Source organism: Hoplias malabaricus, chromosome 1 (assembly GCF_029633855.1).
Source record: "Hoplias malabaricus isolate fHopMal1 chromosome 1, fHopMal1.hap1, whole genome shotgun sequence".
Lineage (NCBI taxonomy): Eukaryota > Metazoa > Chordata > Actinopteri > Characiformes > Erythrinidae > Hoplias > Hoplias malabaricus.
This window is the reverse complement of record NC_089800.1, coordinates 65,247,835-65,266,375: the sequence shown is the minus strand read 5'-3', so window position 1 is coordinate 65,266,375 and position 18,541 is coordinate 65,247,835. Positions and strand designations below refer to the sequence as shown.

The 18,541-nt window shown below is 36.0% G+C and overlaps 1 protein-coding gene across 1 annotated transcript in view; it reads left to right on the top strand.

The window, feature by feature from the left end:
- sgms1a (sphingomyelin synthase 1a) overlaps nucleotides 1-17,243 on the top strand; it is a 30,280-nt gene extending 13,037 nt beyond the window's left edge. Inside the window, exons 2-6 of the mRNA XM_066670782.1 lie at nucleotides 9,908-10,726; nucleotides 11,103-11,220; nucleotides 11,515-11,668; nucleotides 12,350-12,516; nucleotides 13,491-17,243. Of these exons, the coding sequence (XP_066526879.1) occupies nucleotides 10,101-10,726; nucleotides 11,103-11,220; nucleotides 11,515-11,668; nucleotides 12,350-12,516; nucleotides 13,491-13,706 (1,281 nt within the window). The 5' untranslated portion in view covers nucleotides 9,908-10,100 and the 3' untranslated portion in view covers nucleotides 13,707-17,243. The remainder of the gene's footprint in view (nucleotides 1-9,907; nucleotides 10,727-11,102; nucleotides 11,221-11,514; nucleotides 11,669-12,349; nucleotides 12,517-13,490) is intronic.
- The last annotated feature ends 1,298 nt before the right edge of the window (nucleotides 17,244-18,541 follow it).

The window sequence follows — 18,541 nt, the reverse complement described above, 5'->3', positions numbered from 1 at the left end:
ATTCAGGGCTTGGTCTTGTCCAGATGTAGCCATTGACTTTTCATGGACCTGGCAAAGACAGTCTTGAATGCAGTCTTATGTTGATGGAATTTATATTAATATTTGAAGCTCTTGCAGTTTGAACATTGCACCTATGCAAATTGTGATACAGAGAAAAGATTACACTTTTAAAAAACCGTACATGATTTAAATAATTTCCTTCATTGTTAAAACGATATGTGATGAAACTGTTCTGTAACTCACACAGGTTTTGAATGAACATTCACCACAAGCACAAAATAAAGAATGATAAAGATTGTATCATTTAAAAATATTTTTAAATACTCCATATTATTATTATTATTTTTTTAATCATGCCACTTTTGGCTCCATCTCCTAAAGCCTACAATCTGTACAAAAAAACAGACCCATGCATTTTCATCTTGTTCCTAAGAGTGCTTCATGTCCTGTGGGTATTTACTCTTCCATTAAGAAATTGGAGACCATGAACCTTCACAATCCCGCTCTCTTTCCCTCCCTCCCCCACCTTTCCACACCCTTATTCTCTAAAAGCCAAAACAACCACAGAAGTACTTGTGTCATAAGAAATTGTTTGCTGTCTTGTGTCCCACCCAGAGGCATTGAATTAAAGCTGAGCTCCAGTTCTGATTTGGATTTGTTGTTTTTTCTGTAGGGGCCCTAAAGGGCAACATGCATAAAAAGCGACATAAGCCCAGAGCACCAAAAAAATGACAAAATCCAAACCAACCATCACATTAAAAGAAACAAAAATCAATGATGAATGGAACCCCCTCCCCCCACAGATTAAAAAAAGGAAAAAAGACTAGCAACAAAACAAATGACTCTTACTTTAAAATAATAAGTAATTATAAGTGCAAAAATATAACATAATGTAAAAAATACATGAATAAATGATAAAAGTCCTGCATATTTTTTTTGTTTAAGTATGCTTGTTTTTATCTATAATTGCTTTCTTACTTTTTGTTTATATGGGGGTAATTTTTTGTCACTGTTATTTTTGTATTTTCTTTTTTAAAATGTATTTATTTTTGTGATTTTGCTCCTCAGGGCCACCATTTTTTCCCTAGTGGAACTTTACATTAGCTAAAGTTTGTTCAGAACATGTATTGATAGTGAAACATCTATTGACTTTAGCAATTTTATTCCTTTCATTTCTTTTGATGCATGTAGAATGAACCTGGATGAACCTGCACTTCTAATTTACATGCATCACAAAGTGGAACTGAATCCTTCTATATATTATCATCTTTTGTATCTCTGTTTAAAAGAAGCACAATGCCTCCTTTATCTTTGGATGCCTAGTCATATGTAGTCACCAACTTTTGGTGTAAATGTTGTCTTCTACAGAGCTGCCTATGTTGGTAGTTGGTAGCTCACTATATATTGAGACATGCCAGATAATTGTAGTATTTCACATTCACTGAGCATTAATTACGGTCAGAGCTGACTTAGGTTGGTTGGAAATTTGAGTGTTGCTTAACTTTGTGACACTGCAGTTTATTCCAAGACTAAATCCATGTCTGTCAAAACTGGTCCTTACTGACTTTTATCTCATTACACTCCTTTAAACTGTTAACTCCTTCATGCCTGCCTTTAGAACAAATGAGTTTGCAATTAGACTTCATGTGAAATTGGAGCATTTGTGTGTTATCATGTTTCCAAGACTATACAAAAAAAAAACAAAAAAACAACACACACACAATCGTGCCTTTTATTGCTGGATGCACTGTGAGCAGAAGGTGGAAATGTTCACTGATTGAATCACTGTCTAATTATAATGGCATTGTAATGTTTTGGGTTGATGTTGGTTAAAATGCTGCCGACCTACTGAGTTGCTTATGTAAGCAATAGGGAAAAGAACTAGTGTTAGGGAAAAGAAGGGAAAAGGAAAAATAAATCCAGTGTTTCCAGTAGGTACATAGTTAGTATATAAATAACTATTTTATATATAAGTATATATAAATATAAGTAAATCAATTTGTCACTATACAATAGTCTCTTTGTTTAAGCCAAGAAACACTTTTATTTTGGAACAATGCATCAAATGCAACCTTTTTTAACTGGTATATAACAAAGCATAGGTCAAAACCTAATTTACCCGTGATTGAATGTGACCTAGTTCATGTGTAGAAATATCTAAGGCGAAACACAGTGAAAAAAGAAAAAAGAGGATATTGTTTCCTTAGCTTTGTTTGCTCTATCCAAAGAAATTGCATTCCAGTTAGAAAACAGTAAAAAATCAATATTTGGGAGCTAACATTTGTAGAACATTAAAAGAAAAGCAAACATAACTTGAGAGTTTGGTGTATTGGTCTTCTCTATTTATAACATTAATGCTTTCATTTGAAGGATTCTTTCAGGTTTATTCTTCTGTGACACAGAAAGGAACAGGTATGCAGGAGTGACTGGAGATTATAAGTTAAGCTTTCATTAGTTGTATGTGTTTCTATCTTACTGATGGCTCTAAATTACATTACATGACTTTGGTATATTGTCCCAGAAATTATTGCGATAAGTGATGTTCTTTACATTTCATTTTATCCATTTTGTTCAACTGATTTATTTATTCATTCATTATCTGTAACCGCTTATCCAGTTCAGGGTCCGCGGTGGAATCATTGGGCGCAAGACAGGAACACACCCTGGAGGGGGCACCAGTCCTTCACAGGGCAACACACACATGCACACATTCACACATACAGACACTTTTGAATCGCCAATCCACCTACCAAAGCGTGTTTTTTGGACCATGGGAGGAAATCGGAGCACCCGGAGGAAACCCATATGGACACGGGGAGAACACACCAAGCTCACAGAAGTTCCGCAGCGGGACTCGAACTCACAACCTCCAGGTTTGAGTGACAGTGACACTACCTGCTGCGCCACCGTGCCACCCCTCCACTGATTTACTGATAATATAATAGCAACTACACCCTTTTAAAGTGCAGTGAACTTAAACACATTCAGTTATTGATCTTTTTATTTGGTTAATGTAATATTGTAAGTCAGCATGCCATCTGGTTCATTATAATGGGCTCTTGTTTCTCATTCGATTTGAAGTCAGAATGTTCCATTTAGATTTGCCATTTTTAATTTATTGTTTGAAATTATTGGGGAAAAACACCTATGAGTATCACGTCTTCACCTGTCTCAGTCTGCTCTGTTGGCACAGAGACGTTATTAATGATTCATTGGTCATTGTGTGAACTGTACGTTTTCTGTCAGTGCACGCTGCTGCCTGCTCACAGACTTGTGCCTCGCCTCCAATAGAGAGCAGACGAGTGTACAGAACTGGCTAAAATATGGGTGATGTTCATTTTTGTGTAAACATAAATGGCAATATCAAAGTCAGCAATAATTATGTAAAGTCTTACACTTATATAGTGCCATAGGTTGAACATAATTATTATGACACACCTACTCAGAGACTCTAAACTTCTTTTAGCTCATGTCTCAGAGACTTGATTCCAAGCCACACCCTCCAGATTTATGGCTCAGACTAAAGTAACTTGAGGCACACACCCTAAAATGTAAGTCAACTCCTCAGATTTCAGACTAGGGGTGGGCGATATGGCCCTAAAGTAATATCAGTGTATGATATTTCAGGGTATTTTGGCAATAACTATATTCTTGGCGATATGAAAAAACACTAAAAATACTTTTATGTTCTACGTTAGTCTATGAAAACATTTATACAAAAAATAACCTTAACACTTCACAGTAAATAACAAACCAAATACAGAATAGTTGCTATGCTGAAACAGTGTAGTTTCTGCTTGGACTATTGCTTTCTGCTTATTGGATGTTGAAATGTTCTAACAACATTTTTTATTTTTATTTTCCTCATTTCCATCATTTGCTTCTGCTTGAGGCGGTGAAACAGATTAGTTGTGTTTCCCCCTTCTGTGGTTACAGGCTTCTTTAATTTCTTACATAATACCATATTTTTTTTTGTACATCTGATATTTTGTAATCAAACCACTTCCAAGGTACTGAAATCACTCCCCTTTTTTGGAGCAAATTTCTCCACCTCAGAGACACTTGCCTCTGTACTTCATTGTGACTTGTCTAAATGACTTTTGTAAAGGACGTATGCCATATTATGGGTAACTGCATGACGTCATTAAGTAAACAAGTCTAAATATCACTATTCTGTTTACTACATTCTATATTCCACCTTCAGGTCTGTAGTCCACATTCAGTCTTATATTTCTCTTTTTGTTGTCTTTATCTTATTTTTATATCTTACTCTTGTATGTGAAACAGCTATCGGATGCCTTGAATTTCCCTCTGAGACCAATAAAGTGTCTAGCTCTCTATTTAGCTATCTATCTTTCCTAATCTACTTTACTTTAGACATGGCCACACTGTGAGGTGAAATTGCAACATATTTTTCACAAATTATTGTTCATCTTTGTGTGTTAATGCGCATAGGAGGTTATATATGCTTTTGTATGTGTTAAATAAATATTTGCTGACTGTGTTGAACCCAGTTCAAACTGCTGCAGGTGTGTGTGTGTGTGTGTGTGTGTGTGTGTGTGTAAAGCCTCAGAAATACACACAGACTGTACTAAGACGACCAACAAACAAGCGATAAAAAGTAAACTGTGGGATATTTACTGTACTTAGTCATAAAATGTCCAGGGTGTGTGATCATAGATTAAGGAAACAGTCAAAACTAAACTATCATATAATTGCCGAAGCAGTATATTTTCTTTGAGAAGTGCCCAGTCAGGAGTGGAGCTCCTGTGATCACACCCTCCAAGCTGCCAGGTCTGCGAACATAGTGTACTACAGCCATGAGATGGCCAAGTGAACATAGATAATATTATATTTTACCGGACCCAAAAAGCCCCATTGCCCTTCTAAAAATCTCCATGAGAGGAAATATTCACCTTGTGTTTGAAAGGTGCAGGCAAAGGTGGAAGCATTTCTAATTTTCTCCTGAACAGGTAACAGCATATAATTTCTGAAAGAAATAAAGAAGTACAGATGCCTATGAATAGATTTAAAGAAGTAAACGCCATAGGTTCTGTGTTTTATATAAAAAGAGTGAGGCATAGCGGCGTTTGAAAGGTGTTAGGACTGTGTTTTGTGCGTTTTATACGAAGAAGGTGAATAACAACATGACTGAAAGGTGTAAATACCATTGTTTGTTTTAAAGAAATTGAGACAGATTCATGTGTTTCTCCATTTTGTGTGTGTGTTTTAAACAAAATAAGGAGTAAGAATTATGTTTGAAAAGCCTCACATATTCACCTATTTAAGGTGGAATTGAGAAATCAAGCTTGGTAGTACACAGTAAATATAAGCCTTTCACTAGTAGGTAGCTGTTTTAGTGACATGATGTACACTTGGTTGTGTGTTTTAAATGGATAAAATGCTAAATAAAAGTGTTTCAAAATGAGTTTTGTAAATGATTGTTAAAAATGAGTTTTATAAAACCTAGTTAAAAAAACTGACCCATTTAAGCTGGAACTAAATGAAGGTTATGAATAAGAAGCAAGGATCTGCCTCCTAAAATGACATTTAAGGTTGAAGGGAAATTAACACTAGCCTTGTCTAGTATTACATTTTAATGTGGTTTACATTAATGTTATAATATAATATGTTAATAATGTTAATGTTTGTCAATAATGTTTATTGAAATGATGAACAATTTTCTGTGTAAATGTATTGATTATGGCACATTCTTCTTAGCAATTATGGTGCAAAGTACTCGTCTCTTGCTTGTACGTTCAGTTTTCCTCAAACTGGCAACCTGGTCGAGCATCACGTCTGGGGAGGAGGCAGACAGCCCTCTCCACTGTTTATTATCGTTCTGATTTCAAACGCTTTGTGTCAGTATTACAGAAAACATGAGTAACCCCCAGGTTTGGGACTTGCCCTGTGAAGCATAAACTGGTACATTATAGGACTTTAAATTAGTGTTATTCTTGATCTCAAAATGTAATAAAAGTTACTTTTAGGAGTACAGAATTATTGTACTTTGAAAGGACTGTCTGGGGTCGACCGCATATGACTCATTTACTGCTCACTTTTGGCTCCACCAGAATAGCATCATGGTCTTCCCTCATTAGTAAAAGTTAAATTTAGTTGATCAGTTTGTTAACACTGTTTTGTTTATATTACCATGGCAACACACACCAACTTGTAACAGAGGAGCGTTAGTGGTTATGCGAGTGTCTGAGTTTTGGAGCCAGCACAGGCAGCAAAATAAGTCTTTACAGGGAAATCAGAAGCCATCTTTGCAATGTCTCTGAGCAGTTATGTCCAATCACACAAGATCAGACTCCTATCTCTATGAATGGAGAGAGATCAAAATAGTATGGGACTTTGTCAGTAAACAGATGCCATTTAAAAAGTGTGAGCCTCAAGAGTCTTGTGTGAGGCTCATAATTACTGCAAGCTCAGACAAGATTGCTTTGACTTGATAAGAGCGTGAAACAATCTTGGCTTTGTGGTTCATTTTAGAAACCTTGAAGTGCACTTTGTAGGAAGCTATTTGTACAGAACATGAGCACCTTTGTACATCCTGACACAAATTTAAATGTGAAAGCAGCAATAAAACAATTTAAACCAATTTAAAGCGCTCTGGATTACTCTACATGAGACTTTTCTCCCCTTAAGTCCAAGAACTTTATTCACTGGTAAGCATGCCTTTTTTCTGCTGCTATTTGAGATATATACATCAACTACATTCCAAAATATCTTCCAAAATGCACAAGTATTGAACAACAATATTAAACCTATTTGATGTAAGCTAGCTGGTACATTCAGGTCAGTTATGGTTTCTTACCATTTGAGTAAATAAAGGCTTCTAGGTTCTAGGTTTTTGTTTGTATTAGCACAGCTATAGCTGTAGCATTTTCCATGTTTTGTTTTCCGTTCATCTAGAGCAGCTAGAACATTTTGAGAATGAGCTTTGTTTTGCAAAGTAATGAGAGATACAGATGGTGAGGGAGTTCGGAGTCTTCTCCTTTTTAATCTCTGAAGGTAACAAGTGAAGGACTGTTGGAATTAAATATAATTGTACTGCATTTATAAACCCACACAAACAAGTGCAATTGTAAAAGTGAGGATCTTGTCCATATATCTACATTTTATGAACATTTATGTCTCTGTGTCAGCAGTTATGTGCGAGAAAAAGTACTTGTACTTTGAAAAGCATGTGTTTCGCCCAATGAAGATAAGTGTCACATTGCTGACCCTGCACTCCAATATCTATCTCTCTCTCTCTCAACACAGATTTGCCAACACTGTCTTTTTTCATTTCTGCCTTTCTCTCTACTACCCTTTCCTCTGTTCCCAACTATCTCTTCACTCTCTCCCCATTTGTTCCTCTTTTCTTTCACTATTTCACGTTGTGTGTGTGTGTGTGTGTGTATATATATAAAATTAATTTATCTTTTCAATTTTCTGTTTCACACTTTGAGTCATAAAATCATTCATATCTTTTTCTCGCTCTCTCTCTTGCCCTCTGTCTGTGTTTTTCTCCCGTTACGTCATAATCTGACTGAATGCCCAAAGGTCCATGTTACATTACTAAATTAGCAATTGTTTCCCTTTTCTTTATCTTTTAATTTACTTGTTTGATTCCTTACTTCACAAACAAACCCCCTCCCTTCCCTCCTGTCTTTCCCTGTCACCCCTTCTCCTGCAGTGTAGAGAAAAAGGATATGGATGTGATCATTTATGAATCAATAAAGACACCATGTCTTACCATGTGGCTAAAGAAGCTGTGTTACTGTTAAAATTTCACAAGCCTTTCCTCTCTTGTTTGAAAGCCTGAAAACTGTAAAGGGAAGCAGAAATTTCACAAAAACAAATGTCCTCATACAACTCATTTGACTGGCTCCTGTTTGGCTGCTGTATCAAAAGTGAGCTGTGAGTGATTTCCCTCTGAGTGTTCTGAGCTTTACTTTTGACATTGTTAGAAAGAGCTTGTTAAAAAGAACAAACTGTCATTTTTAAGAAGCTTAATTTTTTTAAATAACTGATAAATATGCAAAAAAAAAAAAAAGTTTTTAATTGCAAACTTAATAATTGTATTTTGTAAATATAATCAACAATGCATGTTCTGTTCTGGAAAGTTCCACAAATAGCAGTTTAACCGGTGACAGGGGTCTAAAATGAGCATACAACAAAGGCTTAGGTTTTGCAATGATGCCATGAAAAGATCCAGGGGAAATCTCCGTGTATAAAAGTGCAAAAAAAAAAAAAAAACAGTGTCTGTGATGGTGCATCAGGACTGAAGGACCTCATGTACTGTCACCTACACATTGCCATTAGGGCACAGCATGTGTGGAGGAGAAAACTACTTAGTTTTGATACTTTAGTCACCAGAGGTTAGCATTGTTCTGAGTGGGCCATTCTTCCAAAACCTAAAATAAATAAATAAATAAATTTACCCACAGTGAGGTGTAGTGGAGTAAGGGGAAAGAAGTTTGTAATTGTTTAAGTCTGTCTTTAGTTGTGGGTCTTTCTTCTTTCATTGTAAGAATTTTCAGTTCATATATTCAGTAAAAATGATCTGTAGATTATTGTTATGAAATCCAAAATTCTAACCAATTAAGGCATACATCTAAATTACATCTAAGCCACATTTAAGGGGATTTTTATTTTTTATTTTTTTTGTCTTGGAAATAACTTCTTAGTGTGTGATTTTGACGAACTGAGATGTGGTTGTAATGATCAGAGGGGACTTCTTCTCAGATCTTTACTCGAAAATAATTTGCCCTCCCCTCTCACTTTGTTGCATAGCACTGAGACTGTTTCTAAACTGTGTGACCACACAGGATACTGGAGCTTCGAAACTTTCTCATGTGTCAATTGACACGTTTGACCACAAATTATCGTCTTTGATCAAAACGTCTTTTTTTTTTTTAAGTATAATTTTGTCTTAAGTGTCAGTGGTATTGTTGTCATATCTGAACTTGTGTACATGAAAGGGAATAAAATGAGTTATGCAAGTCCCCTTTCTGGTAGCACAGCTCATGATGAAACTATACATTATACACCAAATAAATAGGTAAATAAATATACACCAAATACATTAAAAAAAAAAAATAATAAAAAAAAAAAGGTCGGCCAGGTGGATCCAAATTGTACCAGTCCCCTAATGGTAAGTAATTGAATTGAAATGGTAGGAAGGGATTAAATGAAGGGAGTGGGTTGGCCCTGTGTGAAGCTCTAATGGATTGGCATACGACATTTTACATCTTATCCTGTGAATGATTCTCATTATTACAAAGATATTTGGAGATGTTGATTTTGCTGTGCTTATTCATATATAATCTTGTGATAGGGTTGAAGCTATGCTTCAGCTTATCCTTTCTTATAGAGTTTTTAATTGAGCATTATACATACTATTCTTTATTTATCTACCAATTCAGGTTTGTATATCATCATCACTGCCCAAAGAAAAACATGTGTCAATTTTACTACATCACACAGAACACAGCGGTCCTTCACATTGCAGGATAATTGGACCAAAAGAAAGCTCCAAATTTACTTGGAATAATAGTTTTATAAATTGACTACCATAGAAGGTTAAGAAGGGTTCATCCTTCTCCTGTAAAATTACTGTTTTTTAGATGCATACTTTCATTTGGACAGTGGACATTTAACTGAACTTGGTTTGTTTTAGTTTTTGCAGCATTGGTCTTCTGAAAAGAAATTCTGGGCATTAGCTTCCAAGAAATTAAAGAAGAACTGAGCGTTAGCTAACTACAAAGACTTGTTCCATTTCTCATTGTAAAAAAATTGTAGGTTAGCAAAATGTATGGTTACTTTCTGAAGATATGTTGAGTTTTGCAATCTTTTAAGCTTTCAACCACCCCAAACTCGTGTATGTAACTGTTTCCTTTTGGTTTTGTTTTTGCAGCACTGAATGCGGCAGGAATTCCCAAAGGAGTTAGTAACCTAAAGTCTGTTCCATTTCTGAATTTAAAAACTGTGGGGTAAGGGTTAGGGTCCCAGTGGCATCATGACCACTGTCTGGGGACTAAATTGTTAAGTGTGAGTGTAGTCACCTCCATTTAGTCTCCCCTCCAACTTCAACTACACCATCCTCTGCCATGAAGGAGGTGGGGCTGTGGTCGGCAGCAGAGGTTTCTGAGTGGTTGGTGGAGGAGGGAATGCCGGAATATTCAGAAGCCCTCCGTAATTATGACGGACGTGCCCTATTACAGCTCTCAGAGTTGGATTTTGGAAACCCTCCTCTATCGAAAGTGACTGGGGATAATGGCCGCCAGCTGCTGGAACGCGTGGAAACACTGCGGATTTCCAACCACATGGAAGTCCACAAGAGTGTTAACCACAGCAGTCATCATGCCAACGGGCACATTGGAAATGGGACAGCCAGCAACGGAAAGGTCCTCAACGGAGGGTCGAAAAATGCATTCCACTCAGAAGCTGTTCGTATCCACATCCCCCTACCGTCCAAACAGGAACGCTCACATTTTCCAACAGAGTGGCCCAAAACAGCCTTGTCCTTCCTCTATGCTTTGTGCTGCTTTGTCACGACGTCTGTGGTGATCTCTGTGGTGCATGAACGAGTTCCGTCCAAAAAGGAATCTCCTCCTCTGCCAGACAAGTTCTTCGACCTGTTTGACCGTGTCCAGTGGGCCTTCTCCATCTGTGAAATGATTGGCATGCTGTTGGTTGCCTTGTGGATTGTCCAGTGGCTCCTCCTCAAACACAGGTCTGTCTCAAGAATTACTACTGAATAATAAAATTCCATATTAGCTTTAGTAGAATGTTTGAATCTTTTGTGCCCGACTGTAGCTGTTATTTGGATTTAAAGATTTGTCCCAGAAATGTTTCTAAACTGAAAAGAAGTTAAAATGTTACGTTGAGTGTAATAGTAGGTGTGTATCAATGTGAATTGTAGATGTTTTGTTACTCAGTATAATGCACTTTAAAATTCTCAGCGCCATTTAACATTCCACCCCAGCACTCCCCCTGATCCTCAGCTCTCCGTGTATTACACTTATTTAGCCTAGGATTAAACCTGCTTTAAAATTGTCCATGAGTGTGTTAACTCTTCTTGTCTCTGTGTTTAACTCTGCATTTTCTAGGTCTATAGTTGGCCGTCGTTTTTTCTTCATTGTTGGGACACTGTATCTGTACCGGTGCGTGACCATGTATGTCACCACTTTACCTGTCCCAGGAATGCACTTCAAATGCTCCCCAAAGGTAAAGCTTCCTGCAGTGAGTCATGTTGATACTGCTCACAATCCTCCCACAATCTCACACTTTGTGTGCACTTAGGTGTGGAAAATATTAACCTGTTTTAAAAAATAATTTAAATGGAATATAATCCATTAAAATAAATGTCCTTTTAAAATTTCATATTTCAAAATGTGTCCAAACTTTGGGGTTAAATCCTGTTGGTTAAACACTATTGATCATGACAAATTTAACCATAATAAATTTTATTGAAGGTTTTCTCTCTCTCTCTCTCTCTCTCTCTCTCTCTGTGTATTATAGCTGTTTGGAGACTATGAGGCACAAATGAGGAGGATTATGAAGATGATCTCTGGTGGTGGTCTGTCAATAACTGGATCTCACACGATGTGTGGAGATTATCTGTACAGTGGTCACACAGTAATGCTGACACTAACGTATCTATTCATTAAAGAGTGTGAGTCTTCCTTGAATAATTTACCAACTATTGTCGTTTTCTTTTAGAATCAAAATATTTTGGACGGTGGATTCTCTGACTGTTGCTTTAAGATGGGGGTTTAGCAACGACTCTAATACTGGGTTTTACCATATGGGACTAAATTGCGGCTGACACTGCCACCTAGTGGCAATAGATTTTTGCCTTAGTTTGAGTTAAAAAGAAAACCTTTAAACTAATGGTTCTTATGCCAAATTATTATGATTATTATTGTAATTATTGTATGTACACACTATCATAGGACATGAATGATTGTTGTGTGGTAAGTACAATAATAAACTGAAGGCCTAATAGTTTCAGTATTTCTGATAATACCTGATGATAATATGAAGATTTAATATTTATTTTGAATTTTTTACTTTTGTTAAACCGTGCTTTAATGACTAATATTAGTTTAATTATCATTGTCTAAGGTAGGTCTGTACTACTGTCGATAAAATGCATGCTACAATCATTTTCCTGCAAAACTAATTACTAAAGACTATTATTACCAGTTCATTATTGGTGATTTTAGAAGTTGATTTAGGTAATGTATTCCACATAATTAAAATTACCCAATAAAATTGCCATCTGTGGTTTGGTTGAGGCTCTAACTTGAAATCGAGAAATAATTTTTTTTATTCTGTGTATATGTGTGAACAGATTCTCCACGGAGGTTCTGGTGCTATCACTGGATTTGTCTATGTTTGAGCGCAGTGGGAATCTTCTGTATTCTTCTGGCTCATGATCACTACACAGTGGATGTGGTGGTTGCTTACTTTATCACTACACGCCTGTTCTGGTGGTATCACACCATGGCTAATCAGCAGGTGAGTCCAGGCTGAGACCTCTTATGGGGACCCATAATAAACACCAAGACCTAGTGTTGCACCAAATACCACCCCATCACATACACAACATTTAAAGGAAGTAAATCAAGCTTCACTCTCCCTTGAGATCTGAACAAATCCATAGCTCTTTGTTTCCATCCTATGAGAAGAGGACACTGAGAAGAACATCTGGGTACAATTGGTCTGAAAGGATGTTTAGAAAAACAAATAGGATATGAGATGTGGAGCAGAGTTAACATTAACATTTAACATTTTAAATCTGAGATATTAATGATAATAACAAAGTGCATTATAATATATATTATATAATATACATTATGTGTGTGTGTGTGTGTATATATATATATATATATATATTATATATAATATATATGTACACACACACAGAATTTGGGGTTTTCATTAGTTGTCAGTTATAATCATCAAATTAAAAGAAATAAACACTTGAAATATATCAGTCTGTGTGTAATGAATGAGTATAATATACAAGTTTCACTTTTTGAATGGAATTACTGAAATAAATCCACTTTTTCATGATATTCTAATTTTACTACCTGTGTGTGTGTATGTGTATGTATGTATGTATATATGTGTATATATATATGTGTATGTATATATATATATATATATATATATATATATATATATATATATATATATATATATATATATATATATATATACACTTATTTATTTATTTACTTTTTGTGCAATTTGGCAAATTCATTGAGTTAAGCACTGCTTGTAAATGAGTTTGACCAATCATAAACAAGAAAACACCAGTATGTTGTGACAATTACAAACCTAACTTAAAAAATACTCTTGAAAATAACAAGCCTGATGTTTAATTGACAGGAAATACTTAGTTAAATAACACTTGCATTATTAGTCTTTAATATGTAACATTTTATATATTTTATGTGGCAATTTCCCTTTGTTTTTTTCATCTGCAGTTATTGAAGCAGAGTTCCCAGGGGAACCCGTTCTCTCGGGTCTGGTGGTTCCGGCTCTTTTTATACTTTGAGCAAAATGTCCAGGGCATTGTCCCTCGCAATTACCAACTGCCGCTGCAACTGCCACTGCTATGGAGCTGGTTGCCAGGGAGCTGGTTGCCATGGCAGTCGTTGTCAGGGGCCCGAGTGATGTACAGCCGGGTTGACTCCCATTGACATATTTGAAACTCTGAGAAAAGAGATACAGAGAGAGAGAGAGAGAGACTACATTTCCCATCAACCTTTATAACTACGGGCTGAGCACTGTGATGTGTTGATTTTGTAATATTTGTTTCTTTTTTCTCATGTGAACTTTTATTTAGAAGCATTTCAGCATCCCTCAGAGACAAAATATGTAGAGCACAGCTTCTAAAAACTCTGAAAACTAAGGTTTAATTTAGCTGCTGTCTATTTTCGCGCTAAGATGCCAACTTCAAGCCAAGAGTGTGGTGTGGTTTCTGAAGCAGAATCAATCCTCAAAATCAGCAGAAAGAGTTAATGTAAGGTCTCTGTTCAGACTCTGTTCAGACAGCCTGAACCTTGTTCTTTTAATTATTGATTTTTTTTTGTAAGAATACAAATAATGCTAAAAGTGTATAATTGCAGGAGACTTTTTCTAAACAATTTCTGAGAATTATTTTCCCAAAAAAGGTGTCCAAATATAGTCAGTTTTTTAGATTTGTATTTTTCTGAAATGCTGGAATGTCTAATGTCTGTTTTAGAGATTTTCCGGTGCCTTTTCCCCCCCAACAGATCATATCACACACACTGCAAAAAACCTTGTTAAGTCAGTTCATCTGAATTCTTGTCAAAATATAAGAGGTTTTTCTCATTCTGAGATTGTTGTAAAAATAAGTTTATTCAGCTTACTTCAAACATTTATTTTGTTTGTATTATTCCAAGGAAAATGTTTAGAAATAAGTTGAATAGCACATTAATGTTCCCGAAATAGTCTCAGAAAGAAAAAATATTTAATATCGTAAGGAGATTTATAATGATGTCCCTTACTAAGATGTACATTTACAGTGTATTCCCCAAACCTGATGTTTGCTACTTCCGTCATGTGCTTCATGTTTGTCTGAATGTCTAGAGGAACTCTGTCATTTGACTGTAAGTTCTAATCCTTCAGAGAACCTGACCTGGTTGAATGTATGTGGACAGTCAGCCATGCCTTAACAAGTTCTACCAAACCAAACGTTTTTGATCGCCAATGGAGACTTCTTAGTAGCATTCACTGTTTTAAACATCCACCTTACGACCAATTCACACCAGGTCCAGTTTTTATGGCCAAACAGATTTTTTAAAATGAGCACTCAAAGATTAATGCCATCTTTCACACCAAGTCTAAAACAGTCTGTGACTGAAACTAAAACAGTCAGCTTAATTTATCTGTTTTGACGAATATGTTAAAAGCTCAGGCTGACCAAACAGAACTCAGAATTCTTGGTAACCGTAGCATGAAAAGGCACGCAAAAAAAGGTGGCAACACACTTTGATTGGAATTATACACCACCCTCAATTTCTTTTCTGATTTGTTTGGTTTAGCTGATAACATGCATAAAACATAAGCGATGAAAGAATATGAAAGTGAACAGGGAGCAGGGTAAAAGATGGTAACTAAATACCCAAAAGCTATTATAGAAAGTAATATTGGATGTGTTTTCTCTGTGTTTAAAAAAAATGCAAAGCACTTGTGAAAAATACCCTGTTTTTTTTTGTTTGTTTGTTTTTTCTTTCCCCTCCTAAAAATTGCACCTGGCATGTAAGTCCTTATTTGTCAAAGATTTATGAGTAAATGACAAAATGGGAATGTTTCCAAATGAAGATTTAATATTTCTGAGTCAGAGACCTGTTTACAATACTTATATTTTTAGGAAAATTTATTCCTGATGCATTGGGCATCATTTGATAGCTCAGCACCCTTGGAGGAGAACACTAAATATCAGTTCTACTGAGCCAGTAAGCGGACGCAGTAATACACAGAGAGGTTGGGAAAGGGGGAGCCATGCTTCGTCCAAAGAGTGAGTCCGGAATACGCTCTTTGACTTTGTGTATAGCTGTGGCATCCCCAGATTACTTTTTTTTTTAAATAATGGATAAATTCAATTAAAATTATTATTGAAATTATTTTGCCAAAACAAACAGTGAAAGACCATAAAGAGCCTCAATTTGAAGCTCTATATCAGTAGTTTCTACATGTATTTTTAATAGTATTTGAACCCGCAGTTGAGTAAAACAGCTGTATTTGAAAAGTCTAAACATTTAAAAATCCGAGGAATGTACTGTAGTTGTACTATAAATGAAAAAGTGGGAGTTTACTCTCAAAGCACAAACATTCAGAGAGTCTACAAGGCTTGTGATGTTCATTACTCTCCCTGGGTTTGCCTTTTTTTTAATCTAGTTAAAATGTGTGGACAGGATTGAGAGACTGCTTGTTTTGACAAATATTATTTCCCCAAAAATAGGGGAAACAAACACACAAAAATGCAACCAGGACACTTAGTAATAATAACAGTAATAATAAGAAGAATAAGAATATGACTGTTTCCCTAAACATATGCAAAGAAAATGTTGGTAGAAATACTGCACTTAAAAAAAAAAACCTCTTGTTTCCTATTTTATTTTCATGAAGTGAGTCAGGGAATTGATGACGGATGGAATCGAGATTATTTGCTGTTTATTGTTACTAGGGTTACTGATTAATGATTAAGTCTGGGTCACAAACATCACTTGAACTCATACCAAAGATTTTGGCTGGATTTCTATCATGACAGAGAACACAGTTCCAATGATGGGGCTATTTATTTTATTTTATTTTATTTTTTCTCCCCAAACCCCTCTAGCCCCTATCTGGCATAGGCATAGTGACCTTAGCCTCTGGTGCAGTTGCTGCAGTGTGTCCCATTTCATTAATTGCATTATTCTTAGTGTATAATGGCAGGTGGAAGATTGTAGTGGATAACACCTCTGCCTTTCATGTGCCAAAGCATGGTTTAGTTCCTTGCTGAGGCAACACCACCATACCAGTAAATATCCATGGATGAAACAAGGTATAATAAGAATCACTTTTTAAAAGGTCCTAGTTAGTATTTCTGTGAAAATTAGGTGTTTGCCCAAGAGACAAGTCTGTGTATGACTTTGGCCCTAACTGCAGTAATTTCTTCCCACAGTAATGACTAGGTAAATTGTCCAGTTATGTGTTTACTGTCCAGGTTAATAGCAACAAAGGCTGCTGTCACTGAAATGCAAAGAGAATATATGACACTACTATTTTTTAAATTATGATGTTGGTCTAAGCATGTATTATAATTATGCTTTTTTTTTTTGCATTCTTTTTTTTTAGTGTGAAATCAACATCCCACTTTAATTCTAATTATTTTTGCTCATTGTTTCTGTATACTTGTTTGTTTTTGTGGTAAACAATCCTAACATGAAAAGAAAGGGGTGGAATTGGAATAAAAATAATTTATTCTGTATTTATTTTGGGTTTTTAAAACTTTGTCTTTTCTAATTACCTTTGTTCCAAAAGCTATTGATAATATTTACTGTTTATTTACTGTTATCACAAGTCATGGATTGAGCAAATAATGATGAAAGTTGATTAAATATTAACTGAATGTTGATGGATTATTGATTAGCTAGAACTCCCTCGACTGTCTTTACAATTAATTACAGATTGAGATTTTATCCTGGTGGATATTTTTATTATTTAGCAGGATTATTTCTGGTTAAGACGGGGAAATTAGGCCCAAAGTAACACCCGCTCATTCGAAAATGTTCCCCTATTGGGCAGCATTGGACTTTGAGTTTAAGTTGCCTTTCTGAAACACCCTATTGTTGCTATGCTGTTATTACAATACCTCGTTTGTCCACTAGGTGGTGCCACTCACTTTAGTTTTCCTGTTGACTTCTTTAAGGACAGACGTGTTGAAAGCCCACTGACAAAGTCTTCAAATCTTAAAGATGTATTGGTTGTTGGAAATCATTAACCTCTATTTTGAGACAATGCTGTGAGGATCTGAAGGCCATCATGTGAACATTAGTGAGGTACTGATATGGCGAGCTAATAATTTGCTACATCATTCCCTTAATCATTTGTGTACAACTCAACACGTGTCACAGTAGCTTAAGTTATACATTTTAAAAGGTATCTACATATGGAGAGATATTAGTCTCAAAATACTTTACAAGTGCGTAAATGTTAATCCACAAGTTAAACACAAGTCACAAATAAGTTTCACCGTTCTCAAATGAACACATCCCAGTCTGCAGTTTGTACAAATACAGTCAAATTCATAAACACATGCTTTTGCTTTTCATAGATATACTATAATTTTATGCAAAAAATAAATACATTTGTTTAAATTTACATTGCAAATATTTGTAAAGTCGAAGTCTCGAATTTAAAATTTATTTGTAAATTGTTGAATCTGCGTTTGTGAATCGAGTCAAAAAGTGCAGCCACAAATGTGGCCAGCAGGCGAACAAGCCACTGACCTGTTGCTGTCAGGGCCGCAGCAAAACTACCCCCTGTGGGCGGGACTATGACTCCATTGGCTGCCGCAGTAAATGATAGACAGCTAACTCTGGCTGCGGTTTGGCTAAAAAAAAAGTGATGACGACCAATGAGAAGCGCATATTCTGTTTAGGAGCCGTGGGGTACCCGCCCTCCGGCTGAGGGTGTCTGTCTGAAACAAATCGCCCGTTTTAACAGTACAATCGCAAAAATGCGAAACACATCGCGTCCTGTATCAGTCCAATACGCAACACCGATTTTAGTGTCCAAATACGGAATGATTTTAAAGACTTTAAGGTCGTTAAATTTAGGGCCCATTCAAGTGTTCCCCAGTGACCCCCCTCCTAACGGTCTGTGGTATGAAGCTGAATTCAACGGCTTGGGGTTTTTTGTTCAAACTTCCACATTAAATATTGCGCAAATGCGTCTCCATTTAAGTTGTCCCCACACGTCCTAAAACAACAGCGCCACCTAGCGGTATTTGTATTTGGATCGG